The sequence below is a fragment of the Leopardus geoffroyi genome, chromosome C2 (assembly GCF_018350155.1).
Source record: "Leopardus geoffroyi isolate Oge1 chromosome C2, O.geoffroyi_Oge1_pat1.0, whole genome shotgun sequence".
Classification (NCBI taxonomy): domain Eukaryota; kingdom Metazoa; phylum Chordata; class Mammalia; order Carnivora; family Felidae; genus Leopardus; species Leopardus geoffroyi.
In genome coordinates, this window is record NC_059333.1 from 63008299 (window position 1) to 63023165 (window position 14867).

The window sequence follows — 14867 nt, forward strand, 5'->3', positions numbered from 1 at the left end:
GAGGAAGACACAGAATCTGAAGCAAGCTCCATGCTCTAAGCTTGTCAGCACAGAGCTTAACGTGGGGATCAAACTCAACTGGGAGACCATGACCTGAGCCAAAGTTGGACGCCTAACCAACTGAGCCACCCAGGTGCCCCTCAATTTTAAATTGTTTCATTCAAGTTTTATTTTGTGACAGATACTATGAGTCAACTGTCCAATTTCTTTTACTATCCCTTCCTTGTTAGAAAGCCCACATTAGGTTCAGAACAGCATTGTGCATAGGAGAAAACTTACTCCTATCAGTCCCCTTTGAACAAAGTGGTAACCACTAGTATCTTCTTTATAGTCAATGAGTGGAAATGGATATCTGCTGGAGGTTCCTAGGAAAGCGTTTTTTTGTTTTTTTTTTTTTACCTATGAAAGAGAATATTTGTGGCTGGCATACCTCCACTCTTCTTTCTGCCTTGAATAGAACCTAGTATCCAGAGTTGAGGTCAACATGCTACAATCATAAAGTAAAGCCCAAGAGTACTGTTACATAAGCTTTAGCAACAATAAGATATGGAACTAAAAGTTCCAGCCCCCTTCATCTGGCCTTGGTTGATTTATGAGAAAAATAAACCCTTATTTTAAAAATCAGGGGCACCTGGGTGGCTCAGTCAGGTGACCACCGGACTCTCAATTTTGGCTCAGCTCATGATCCCAGGGTTGCAGGATCAGGATCCAATTGGGATCCTCACTGAGTCTGGAGCCTGCTTAGGATTCTCTCTCTCTGTTCCTTCCCCACCTCATGCACACATAGGCAAGTGCTCTCTCTCTCTCTCTCTCTCTCTCTCTCTCTCTCTCTCTCACTAAAATTAAAAAAAACAAAAAAACAAAACAAAACAAAACAAAAACCTCTATAAAATGTGTTGTTACTTGCAAGTGACCATATTGAACTGACACATGGACTTCATTTTCTCTCATACCATTCAATCACTCTAATCACCAGGTGAAAACACCAGCCAAGAGAGTCACAAAAACAGCCTCTGAATTCCATTCAACTTAAACCCATTACAATTACATGAACATTTGAATTGTAATTTATAAGGAATTTTTTGATATGCATTATATACTTGGAGATTGCTTATTTAATATTTGCAAGCTATAATTAACCTCTTTTTCTAAGTAAAATAAACTAAGTGTCAGAGGGCACAAGTAATGTTTTAAAGGACACAGAGATAATAAATGGCCAAGTCAAGGCTAAAGCTCATGTTTTCTGGCTCTAGGTCTGGTTTTTCACTAGAATGCACTGCACCTGGGTCAAAAAGGAATGGAAACAAGAATGTAGTCCAGACTTCAATACTAGCAGCAGAAAATTTTGCCTACTCCAAACCTGTAGGCAATGCAAACTGTATGTAAGACAGACTAAAAGAAGAGGATTGGAATCTAGGTAGGGGGTGCAAGTGTATGTGTATGAATGCTGGGAGACACTGTCTATGAGTCCTAGTGGTTTTATGCTCTTACTTTTCAGCAGTGTGAGCTCTTCCATGTGTGAACCTGCTATTCATTGGAGCAGTACTGAAAACACTATTGACTCTACATCTCATTTATAACTAGAATTGAAAAATATGTTCCATATTTCTCAGTTTCCTTTTCTTTTTGACCATTATTTGTTATCAGGGAAGTTAACAACATTATTGAATTCTGGGAAGCAGCTCAGGAAGCCAGTTTACATAAATGTATAAATAAATCAAACTGAGGTATAGCAAATGATGTTAGAATTTTCTAGTATTTGTGACCAAAATCATAAACACGTATTACAGAGCATTTATTTTGAACAGTAGCCAGGTGCTGGAAGCTAGGCAATTCTGTCATGCCTGTGGGGTTTTTAAGTCATGATTGTTGATTTATAACACCTGTGTTTTACCCCAGAGACAAGTAAGTAATGGTCTACGGATATTCAGTATGATAAGTCAACCCAGTGGTCTTCCAAAGACAAATCACCATAGGCCATGTCATTTCTGGTCATTTCCTTATCTCGTTCATAGGCAGGCTTGGTGGTCCTCAGCTGCATATAATTTGGGAAATCCTCTCCTCTTGCAAGCAGGTCCTCCTGCACCAAGCCAGAAATGGTAGTGAGGGAGGAAAACTAAAGGGACCTTGTGAAAAACTGCTTTCTCTCCTTTTCCTGGTTCTGTTCTTGCTAGGACCTACACCCCTGCCTTACACAGGCCTTCTAGAAGCTTATAATGTATGTCTTCCTTGTAAAGGTCAGGGACTTAATGACCTCTTTGGAGTCTTCCAGAATGATTGATAACATCTAAAGAGTGACTGGGCAGGTCATCCTGACCAAGGTCTCATCAAGACCCCTGGCTGCAGGGCATAAGTGACTTATGGAGAACACTTACACACTCCTCTTTGTTCCTGGATTACTGAGAAGACACATGAACTAGACCACAGTCCTCAATAAAACCCCAGGCTCCAAGCAGAGATAAAACTTATTCTTTCCTTTCTGAGGCTCCTGGACACTCTGTCCATATCTATAATCTCTTTATGTCTTGAATAAACTCTACTCCCACTTCTCCTTGTCTTGGGTTTGATTTCTATCCTGCACAAAGCCCAGGATTGTCTTGGCTGGTCCAGTGGGACTCCCTCTGGGTCCTTGGACCCAGCCAGGCTGCATCAATAGAACCATTAGCTATTTCAGTCACAAAAGTTTTTTTGGAGAAGGGCTGTGCTTTTAACTTTCTCTAAATGGTATAACCTCCCCCACAGTCTCTTGAAGTGCAGGTCCTAGGTAACAGGAGAAACCCTAAACAAGAGGAATGAGATATAGAAAGGTAGACACCAAAGATCAAGTTCAGACTTGAACTATTTTACAGTCTTGCCTAAGGTTAAGTCAGGATAAGGTAGCTTACAGAGACATTCCAGCCCTGTATTTTGCCTGAGGCAAAGCAAGATGTGGTTCTTCCCTTTTTAAGTCAGTGACCCTTGAATGTCTGGTGTTGACCTGAAGGCAAAACAAGGCGGTTGAAGATGGTTTCTCTCTTGTTCCTTGAATAAAAGAGAGAAAATGCCCGAAGGTAGGGTGATGAGAGTAAAGACAACAAAGCTGCAACACACAGGAAAATATCTCTGCCACAAACATTTCTCTATCAGTCTATTTAGTGCCACTTCTGGTCCACTTGGCTTCATGCCTATACTAAAAGAGAAAACAGTTGTGCTGGAGGAGGGGTGTTCCAGAGCATTAGCCAAATCCCAGTGTGAATGCTTAACAACTCACAGGGTTTATTAAGAGTACTCCAAGCACTACACAGAAGCACATTAATTATACATTTCTGCTGGTGATGTCATTCCAAGTCTCTGTGCCATTTGAAGTGGGCATTAGACCCTTCTTCCATTCCTGTGTGAAGCATTTAAGTAGCTGTATATCTGTTGAAGAGGGGCCATGTTGTTTCCTAGAACTGGCTGGGTGTCAGAAAAATAAGTCTAAAATAGAAGACACCAGATCATCTGCAGCACTTAATGAATGGTGTGTGAATATAATGTGGAACACAATTTGGCTATGAATCTTTAACATGATTTTTCTAACAGAATGAAAGGTATTACATTAATGACATTTAATTAATACACAAAATAGAGTGGCTTTTTCTTACCAATACATGAAAAATTATTTTGTAGATTATCTATAAAAGAATGTTAAACCTAGGCTGAAGCCTTAGTTAGCCTCTAGGTCAGTATGTATTCCTGCCTTCCCTTGTCTCTTTCCTCTTAATAAATGTCTACTTCTCAGAAATAGGGATTTATTTTAAAATCAGCTTTGAACCACATAAAAGTATATGAACTTGAGCAAAAATTGTAGCCTCACAGAGTTATTGTGAGCATCCAATGGTATAACATATGTGAAGATGTCTTATAAAATTTAAGCATTATGCAAATGTAAATGGTCATTATTATTGCTAACTTCTTTAACTGGGTGGAGTGGTCATTAGGTAAAAGGCATTGTGTTGAGAGCTCTTCAAATATTATCTCACTTAATATAATTCTCACAATAATCCTGTCCAGTAAGTACTGTTATTACTCTAGTTATATGGAAGAGGAAAATGAGACTTGGGGAAATAAAGTAACTTGGCTAGTAATGATACAGCTACTATATCATGAAGAGGTAAAAACTGATGCCAAACCAAAATAACACAATAAGAACCAAATACAGATTAAATTGTTCATTAGTTGCTGTTAGGGATTATAACTACTGTTGAGGCCAAGGGCCACCACCCCAAAATATGCCACTTTGGGGTACTGATGTTCATTTATTTATTTATTTATTTAGGAACACTGATTATTATTATTTTTTTTTTTTTAGTTTTATTTATTTACTTTTTAGAGAGACAGCACAAGTTGGGAGGGAGGGAGGGAGAGAGGGAGGGAGGGAGAGAGGGAGAGAGAGAGAGAGAGAGAGAGAGAATATCCCAAGTAGGATCCACACTGTCAGCAGCACAGAGCCCAACAAGAGCTCTAACTCCCAAACTGAGAGATCATGACCTGGGCGGAAACCAAGAACCGGAAGCTTAACCGGCTGAGCCATCCAGGCAGTCCACATACTTATTATTTTAAATAAAATTTTCTTTTTTTTTTTAAATTTTTTTTTTTTTTCAACGTTTATTTATTTTTGGGACAGAGAGAGACAAAGCATGAACGGGGGAGGGGCAGAGAGAGAGGGAGACACAGAATCGGAAACAGGCTCCAGGCTCTGAGCCATCAGCCCATAGCCTGACGCGGGGCTCGAACTCACGGACCGCGAGATCGTGACCTGGCTGAAGTCGGACGCTTAACCGACTGCGCCACCCAGGCGCCCCTTAAATAAAATTTTCTTAAGAAACATTTAGTTCAAGGACACTCAGACACTCTTCTAGCCCACAAAAACAGGAAACAAATCTCCCATATGAGAAATTACCCTACTGTACTAAGAACTAAAAAAGACATGCGTAACACCAGAGATAAGGATTATAAAGTTAAGAAAGCTATAAAAACAAACCTGGTTACTTTTTCACTAATCTACTACCTCAACCCAAACTTTGCTTAGAGTTTCTTACTGATTAATGCTCCCAAACACTTTTTTTTTTTAATCCTGTCAATTCCTCATAAACATATTGTCTCTTTGTCTACAATATATAAAAACTGCCTGCCCTGGTCATTTTGTTGGCTCTCAATTTTATTACTGGGACTCTGTGAGCATGTAGGAAAACTGAGTTTCTTTCTCCTGTTAATCTGTCTCATGTAAATTTAATTCTCAGTCTAGTTAGAAGACCTCAAAGGGTAGTAGAAGAATTTTTCCTTCCTGATACTACTACTGGTCCCCTCCAAAAGCAGGGTAAATAGAGTTTTATTTAAGTAAACTGTTCTTACTCTGAAAAATCTTCAGGAAAACTCATTCTGTGCTATGCTAATCAAGAAATGGAGAGTAGATCTGTTTTCTGGTCTTTGTGTAAAACTGGAGTTTACCCACTACCAGCATGTACTCCATGAGAGTAAGGGTATGGTAGCCTGTTGGACCTTAGCCTGTTGAAAGAACATCAGAGCTGCAAATGGTGACACAACACCTTCAAACACAGTCCAACCCCCTGAAAATGATGCCATGATTCCTTCTTCAGTGGCTCTAGAGGTTTTAGCTAAAGGGCCGGAGTAAAAATTCATGTTGCCCAAGGCTAAATGGCACAGCTATGTTTTTAGATCAATAACTTACCTTCCTCATTCACTCTCTATAATTACTTCCTTTTTTTCCAATGTATTTGCTTGTCATAGACACAAAATAAGGATCACAAATGGCAGGAGTCCTCATGTCATGTCTAACACCTGTTGATCCTTCCAACCTTTCTGACATAATCCTGTACCTCTCTTACCGCTGCCTTTGGTATACTGGCCTTCTCTCTGTTCTTGAAATGCACTGCCATCTTTCCAGTTTTAGGACATTTGTATCTATAGTCTCCATGGCAATCCTCTTACTATCCAGGTCTCAATTCAGATGATACTTTCTCTGGGAGACCTTTCCTGAATAACCAATCTAAGATTCCCCTTAGTCCCTCACCTTCTTACACAAAACATCCCCTGTTTTGGTTGTTTTTCTTCATAGACTTTATTACAACCTGAAGCTGCCCTATTAATTGTCTGTTAATCAGTGTATTATTATTATTATTATTTTGTATCATATAGGTAAAAGGCACTGTGTCTTGAGAGCAGTATTTCATCTTTTTAAGTTTATTTATTTTGAGAGACAGAGAGTGAGTTTAACTGGGGGAGGGGCAGAGACAGAGAGGCAGAGAGAGAATCCCAAGCAGGCTCTGTCACAGGGCTCTGTCACACAAACCAAGAGATCATGACCTGAGCTCAAATTAAGAGTCAGACGTTAATTGACTGAGCCATCCAGGTACCCCCAGAGCAGTGTTTCATTAACCATTGCATCCTTCACATCTAGTTTCTAGCTAAAACAATGCTCATACTTTTAATGTTCAATACATATTTGTCAAATAAATTAATAAACACAATGAGTTGTTGTATGAGGTTGGCCACATGCAATATTACATTATGTGGGGTAAAGTTAAGGGTGGAATCATACCAAAACCTGTATCAATTATTTTTGCCCACCAAAACCCAGAGATCACACTCCAGCATTCACTTGGTGGAGGTGCCCATTAACAGATATCTCATAATTGCTCCTTCAATATTATTTCAATTTAAAAATCGTGCGGCACAAAACAAGAAATGAATCCACAAGATACTCTGCAAGGGAAAACTGCTTAAGGACTACAGTGTTAAAGCCCTATTAAAATAACTTTTATAAACAACTTGCAAATAACCCTGAAGTCACTCTGAGATCACAGCATCCTTGTTATATCTAGTAGCTGTTAGTTGAGAAAGAAACACTAGACCCTAGGGCCAGATTTGAAGATTCAGTCTTATGTCTGAAGGAGGAAAGGCAGATACAGAGGAAAATACAGGAAGATACAGAGGCTCAAACAACACTCAAAGGGTTTTACAAGAAAACTGTGTACCAACCAAACGAGACTGAAGAAAGGGAGAAAGAAGGAAGTGAAGTCAAGAGGGCACAGAGAAAATCAACATGATTAATAAGTCATGAACAAAAAGAAGCAAAAAAATGTGAGTTAACACTGCTCAAGACTTCCAGTGATATATATAGCAAAAAATAATTTGTTATTACTAAACATACTGAATTGGTGATGAACCCTTTTCTACATTTGTTCCTTTGTCCCTTCAACCTCTAGTATAATGGGGAAAAATATAATATTCTTGTAAAAAGGGTCATTCTAGAAAGAAAGCTGGGGCTGAGAGGAACTTGAGACACTGCTACACTGAATACATTTTATTGTAGCAGGGCAATTGAAACACGCCCCCAGCATCACACCCTGGAGGGTCACATATGTACACATGGCGACTCTGATTCATACTCGATTCCATCGACAGTGACCTGAGTTTGATGCATTATCATAATACTTTTAATTGTTTCCTTTTAATTCGTATTTTATCTTATAACATCAAAAGGATTTTTCCCAGAAAAATGTTGTTGTTAAACGGGCAAAAGGTTTCTTTTTTAAAGAGAAGGTTTTGTTGGGCCTATGAATAGTGTACATAACAGATCTGGGCATCGATTCTTTCTTCTGAAGGATGGGGCATGTGATACTTATTTCTTACCTACTGCTCAAAGACCACAGGAGAGTAAATGAAATGATGTCCCTGAAGTTCTCTAAGCTGCTGGTGGAATCACAAATGTGAGGTAATAAGTAATTTGTCCGGGCAGGATTGTTATTCTCAACAGCTCTACAAGATGTAAAGCGAATTCCTATTACATGGGGCCTGTTGGAGGCTGAAAGAGCCATCTGGTTGCTTACCTTGAGTGAAAAATTTGATTTGGAGCTGAAAGAGAAGAGGGTCCCTGGTGGAAGGAATGACCTGGGAACCTGCCCAAGTCTCTTGAGGCATTTATACACATGCCCACTTGTGCTCTTGTGGGGGCCTCCTTGGGTTATAACAATGCAAGGAGGCAAATTACCCATGGGAACACTATACTAGAAGGAAAGAATAAATTAAGAGACAAGATTCATGAAAGGCAGCTGGGCTGACATGAAAAGGAAAGATTTTTTAAAGGTGTTTATTCAAAAAGGGATCTTAAGGTAATAAAAGAAGAAACTCCCTGCCTACTTTGCCATAGCCAAGAATTTAGGCATTCATTCCTTAGAAATTTAGCCCTTCTATTCCTTTTTAAAATTTTATTTTAAAATAATCTCATGCTTACAAAAGTTTGCAAAATTAGTAGAGAGAACATCTTTATATCCTTTCCTAGTTTTACCACTTTGTACTAATTTCCAACTTTTGTTCTCTCTCTCATTACATTAAATATTTTAATGTTGATACATATTATATATGCATGTTATATATTTGTATATAAATATATATGTATATTTCAAGTTTAACAATAATGTAATACTTATCTATTCTACAGACTATATTCCAATTTTATCAAATGACTCAGTTATGCCCTTTATAGCATTTTTCTCCTTCAGCGAAGATCCAGCAGTTCATGGTTATTTATTGCATTTAGTTGTCACATCTGATATTTCCTCTTAATTTCAATTTAGGTAATATATGCCCAGTTGGAATATTATTTAAGTGATGTGTCCTTCTTATGGTACCCTATTTGAAGGTACCTAATCCATCTGCCACTCATTAGTGATATTAATTTTGATCACCAGTTCAAAGTGTTATCTAATTTCTCTACTATATAGTAGCTATTTTTCCCCTTGCAGCTAATAGAAATCTGTAGGGAAATAGTTTGGGATTATGCAAATATTATGATTCTCTAGATTTAGTATCCATTCATAACTCTTGCCTCAAACTATTTTTCCTGTGATTGTTGCAAACAATGTTTTCCCAGATTCACTATTCCCTTCACTTTGGTCAGTTGACATCAGTCAGGAAGAGTCTTCCTTTCCTCCCATTTGTTTACCTATTATTTATCAATATGCACTTATAGATTCCTATTTTATTCAGTGCACTATAATGCATTGTGCTTCACAATTTTGGACACTGAAATTGCCCCAGATGCATACAAGTTCCTTCAAGCTGGCTCCCCTGTCCTTTTAATTTTTTTTTTTTTTTTTACAGCACCTCTTAAATAATAAAATGATACGGGTTCATTTTATACTTCCCCTGCCCCAGTCCTGAACTCAGCCATATCTTCCATTAGACATGGTTCCTTTTAGTGGACAATTACACTTAGAAACCAACATTTAGGCTTTGACTATGCTCATTGTTTCTGAGCTGTCATTATTTCTTGAAATTTGAACAGACACAGGAAATATGTATCTGCAAATCTTTTTTAATTTTTTTAAAAATATTTTTGAGAGGGAGAGAGACAGAGTGTGAGCAGGGGAAGGGCAGAGAGAGAGGAAGACACATAATCTGAAGGAGGCTCTAGGCTTTAGCACAGAGCCCGGCATGGGGCTCAAACTCACGGACCACAAGATCATGACCTGAGCTGAAGTCAGACGCTTAACCAACTGAGCCACCCAGGACCCCTATAGCTGCAATTCTAATCTAACCCTGTGAGGTTTTTCTCCACATTCCCTCATTCCATGTTCCATATTCTCTGGCTTTCCTGATGTCACCACATGTACTCATTTCTTTAGTCCTACAATGCACACAAAGTACTTTCAGAATTGTTTCACCCACATTATAGCCAAAAACAAACAAACAAGCAAAGGATAAACAAGAGTTTAAGATTTTTTGCAATTTTTCCTTCTAGGTTGAGGGTATGCAGTCAAGGTACTGTGATCAAAAGAAAGTTGTAGATACTTTAAACTGGTGAACTTTATTGAATGTAAGTTATATCTTAATAAGTATATAATTACATTAAAATATTCAGGTTAGTTTTTTGTTTGTTTTTGTTTTTGTTTTTTTGGTTTTTAGCCCTCACCAAACAATGCCATCCTGGATTGTTACTCTTGAGTCTCAAAGCAAAAGGCCCCTACCTGCTATAGAACCTTCTCTCCATTCTTTACCCCTTTCTCTTTACTAACAGAGTTGTCTTGATTTATTAGGTTCCTATTCTCACTTGGAGGTCAGAGTATGCAAATTAAACCTTCAAGTCTAAAATCAGTAACTGCCCCTCTATTGTCTTACCATTTATCATTTTTCAAGATATTTTCCTGCAAATGCTGCTACTGGGTAGATTTCATATTCTAGTACATGTTTGTGGTAGTATGGAAGAAAATTCTACCCAAGGATCCAGGAAATCTCTCCCTGATACCCAGTTCATTCCTGTCACGTAGTTGAACCTCCTTAAGCCAAATCAGCAATCTGCGGTTTGTATGTTTCTGTGGTAAGCTACTTGTCTTCACCTAAAGAGAGATTTAGCCATTGTCATAGGCCCTGAGAGGCAATCTCTACATCCCTGGACTTTGTTGTGTGACAGGTGAGTTTTGTTATTAAAGATGGGCTCCTCAAACACACCTGATAACGTATGCTAACAAGGTGACTCATTAGTGGGTCCCTAGATAGTCTATGCTAAGAAGATGACTCAGGATGGAGGCCAGCCATTCTAGAAAGGCTGACCACATGATTAATGGGTTGGTGCTCAGAAGGTGAGGGTGGGAGGCTAGAGACTGAATTCTATCAATAGGCAATAATTCAGTTAATCATGCCTATGCAAGAAAATGTTAGTAAAAACTCTGGACATCAAAACTCAGGTGAACATCCTTGGTGGGCAGTGCTCCATGTATTGCTATATGTTGATGCTGGAAGGGTAACATGTCCCTGAGGATGATGAAAATTTCATATGTTGAAACCTCCCAGATTCCTCCCTATGCATCTCTCCCTTTGGGTGGTTCTAACATTAAAATAAAACGTTTGGGTTATTCTTGCATTAAAATAAAACCACAATTACAACACTTCTTTGAGTTCTGTGAGTCATTCTAGCAAGTTAACCAACTTAAGGTTGGTCATGGGAATCCCTGACCTTTTAGCCAACAATGAGAATAACCCTGAGGACCCTTGAACTGTGGCTAATATCTTCAGTGACGGCAGTGTCATGAGGACTGTTTCCTCACACTGTGAAGTTTGCCTGACTCTTGCAGTGTATAGTTTGTATATAAAAGGAATTAAAATATGTTCTTTAAATTTCTGTATCCCTCTATAATTCCAATTCCATGAGTCCATAATACTTTGCATTTAGATTCCCATTTTCCCAATTTCTTGGCTCATTTGTAAACTGAGGAAAACAACCTATTGGAATATATACAAATATACATTTATAAATAAACAAAATCAATAGAATTCAATGAATCATAGTCTTTCTCATGGAGACAGAAATGCATCACCAACAAGAGGAGAGAGAGGGAAAATAAGCTTTGCTTTCAAATTATGTTGACAGTTTATGAATGATCTAAAGTGGAAAAACACATGACTTTCAAGCCTGCAATTCCTCACAAGTGTGTGTCTATTAAATGACATCACCACTGCTCTTCCAAAATTATGAACCTTTAATTATTCCTATCCTAAAAGCAGGTGTCCATTTTCTGTCTAGTTATGACCTGCCTATGTTAAACATCACCCAGGACCATACTCTGTTCTGCATAATTACCTCACAGTGAAAAGTTAGTAGATGAAAACAGAGAGACCTGCTTTTCTCCAGGCAATTCAAAACCTGAAAATTAGATGTCAGTGTTCGCTCAGACCCAGCTCTGTTTGCTGCAGTGCAGTAATTACTAAATGAAAAAAGAAAATAATTCAATGTTTTTTTTTTATTCACTGCCTCATACCTTTTCTAAACTAGTCCATCACTCAGGCAAAGAAATGAAACACAAAGTAGAAATTTATACTCAATTGTGGGTACTTGCTATATTAGAAAAGCACTCCCCATTGGTAATTCCAGCCCCTGCCACAAAGCAAGCCTTGCTGAGATAGATACTTTGAGGTGCTAGGTTAAATGGGTCACATGTCTGGGTTTCTAGGAATGGCAACCTCCTCCTCCTCCTCTAGGCTGAGGAAAGGAAGCAGCACGATGTGGAAGAGACAGCCTACTGAATATTGTAGGAAAAAAAAAAAAAAACTCCAGAAAACAATTTTTCTTTAACAATAGTATAACTACAGCAAGGTTCATGCAAATCAGTACAAATTACAAACCCTTTGCAGGTTAACGGCAGTTCTATGAATGAGAAAGAAAAATGATTAGCCAGCATACAACCAGCACTTTTCTGAAGCTCATTTCACTTATTCAGCAATATTTCTTGAATATTTACTATGTTCCAGGCACTGTTTTAGGTAATACGGATGCACAGTGTTTACCTCAGTAGACACGTTACTACCTACAGCCCATGTAACTAGACTTACGGCTTACTGAATATATAAGTACACCACAAGTGAACAGGTCTAGGGGGAAAAAACAAGCAAACAATTGACCTTTACAATTCACACTGGTAATTTTTAGGGCAAAGAACATTGGTTTAATATGTGATCTCAGGGAATGCGCAAAGAATTTATCATTTCAGTGTCTTAGAAGGTCTCTGTCACATTGGTTTTCTTGTATTTGATGTCCTAATTATGCATGGACATAGTAAAAAAGCTTGAGGAATATTCTTCTACCCTCCCCTTTATTAAAAAAAAAAAAGTTTCCTAGGAGAAACAATACAGGTGGAAACACAAATAATATTGCTAGACAGGTCTGAAAGCAGAGACATAAGGGCAGAGGCCACGTCTATTTTACTCACTGTTTTATGCCCAATGCCAAATAAAATGGCAGAAATGCATTAGGAGCTCAATGATCTCTTGTGGAATGATGAATTAATGGATAAAGGAGATTCAGAGTGTTTCAGAGGAAGGACATGACACAGACAATAGGGAGAAAAAAATCTGTATTACCTAAAATAAAGCTATTATATGTCTCTTCTCAAAGCAACTGAACAAGTACCTACTTCCCATGAGCCACATTATATTAAAGATTTATTGGTGCTAATAAATTCAAGGCATCTTATCACAGACCTTAGGAGAAAGACACTAGCACAATCACTTACAGAATTGTCTACGTTGACAAGGCTGATTGAGAGGTTTATTATTTTCCCAAAGCACTTATCCGAGGGGTGATGCTGTGCCTCCCAAGACTCATCAAACCCAACAATCACTACCCACTCTGTTGACTCAACGGCAACAAATGGTTGAGCCAGAAGAAACATGGAATGTGTCTTTAGTGACTTTGACCTTGGATGAGTCATTTCCTATTTCCAGGCTTCTCTTTTTTCCTATTCTCAAAATAAAAGCATTAATACCAATGATATGATAGTGGCTGCCTCTTCAAGAACCTCAGTTCTATGATTTAAAAATCTGAGTACTAATTATTGGTACAAATGGATCTTCATCTACATTTAAAGGTTAGCAATTTGGAAGAGATTTTTGAATGCAGCTATTGAAAGTGGAGATTAATCTATGGGTGTTTCAAAAAAAAAAAAATGTCAAGAAGCAACTTTTGATACCAAAAAGGGTGATTTCTAGAAACTACACAATACTTGTTACACAGTGGGGAAGAATGCTTGGCAGAAGACATGAAATCTGAAGAGAATGAAGAAGAATGCTCATACAACATCGGATATAGAGAACTGTAGAGTTGATAGAGAAAGTAGAATAGAGGGAGTGATTTTCACTGTGATTCTCCAACAATAAAAATTGAGAAATAGTTACAATGTAAGACACTATAATCCATACACAAAGGGTAGAAAATTAAAAGCAGTCTTGGACTTTTAATAGAAAGATATAAATATGACCTTAGTTTTCAGGGAATAAAACTTGTGGTGAGAATGTGAAAATGCAAGAGAAATTTTCTCATTGGACACATGATAGAAAGTATCATGGAAAAAACAAGATTGTTAATTGAAGTGATGTTGCTATATATGCGTTATCTGTGATACGGTATATAATACACTGCACTGTAGTAAGTATTCAAATGTTAGTTTCCTTCACTAGATTGTGAGTTCCATGAGAGCTGGAACTTATTTCTTTAGGACTCACTATAGTTGCTAGAACAGAATAACACAATCTTTGTAGAATTAATACTAAGCCTGTGTTAATTATATATCAACTACTTGAATAAAAACACAAAACACAGACAAATACATGATTCCACTTACCTGAGGTTTGGAAACTAGTCAAACTCATGGAAAGAAAATAAAATGGTGGCTGCCAGGAACTGGAGGTGGAGGGAAAAGGGAAGTTGTTCAGTGGGTACAGAGTTTAAATTTTGGAAGATAAAAAAGTTCTAGAGATCTGTTACATAACAACATGAATATATGTAACAGTACTGAACTGTACATTTAAAAATGGTTAAGGGGCAGGGTACCTGGGTGGTTCAGTCCTTTGAGCATCTGTCTCTTGGTTTTGGTTCAGGTCATAATTTCATGGCTGGTGGGATTGAGCCCACACTGGGGTACCCACTGATAGTGTGGAGCTTCCTTAGGAATCTTTCCCTTGCTCTCCCTCTGCCCCTCCCCCACTTGTACACGTGCACATGTGCGAGTGCATGCTCTCTCTCTCTCAAAAAAATATAAAAAACTTACAATTTAAATTTATTTTTTATGTTTATTATTTTTGAGAGACAGGGTGTGAGTGGGGGGAGGAGCAGAAAGAGAGGGAGACAGGGGCGCCTGGGTGGCGCAGTTGGTTAAGCGTCCGACTTCAGCCAGGTCACGATCTCGCAGTCCGTGAGTTCGAGCCCCGCATCGGCCTCTGGGCTGATGGCTCAGAGCCTGGAGCCTGTTTCCGGCTGTGTCTCCCTCTCTCTCTGCCCCTCCCCTGTTCATGCTCTGTCTCTCTCTGTCCCCCCAAAATAAATAAACGTTGAA

General features: G+C 38.4%; 1 protein-coding gene across 1 annotated transcript in view; it reads right to left on the reverse strand.

Moving 5' to 3' along the window:
* LOC123575924 (limbic system associated membrane protein) overlaps window positions 1-14213 on the reverse strand; it is an 823468-nt gene extending 809255 nt beyond the window's left edge. The window contains exon 1 of the mRNA XM_045436945.1: window positions 14157-14213. Coding sequence (XP_045292901.1) covers window positions 14157-14184 — 28 coding nt within the window. The 5' untranslated portion in view covers window positions 14185-14213. The remainder of the gene's footprint in view (window positions 1-14156) is intronic.
* Between the last annotated feature and the right edge of the window lie 654 nt (window positions 14214-14867).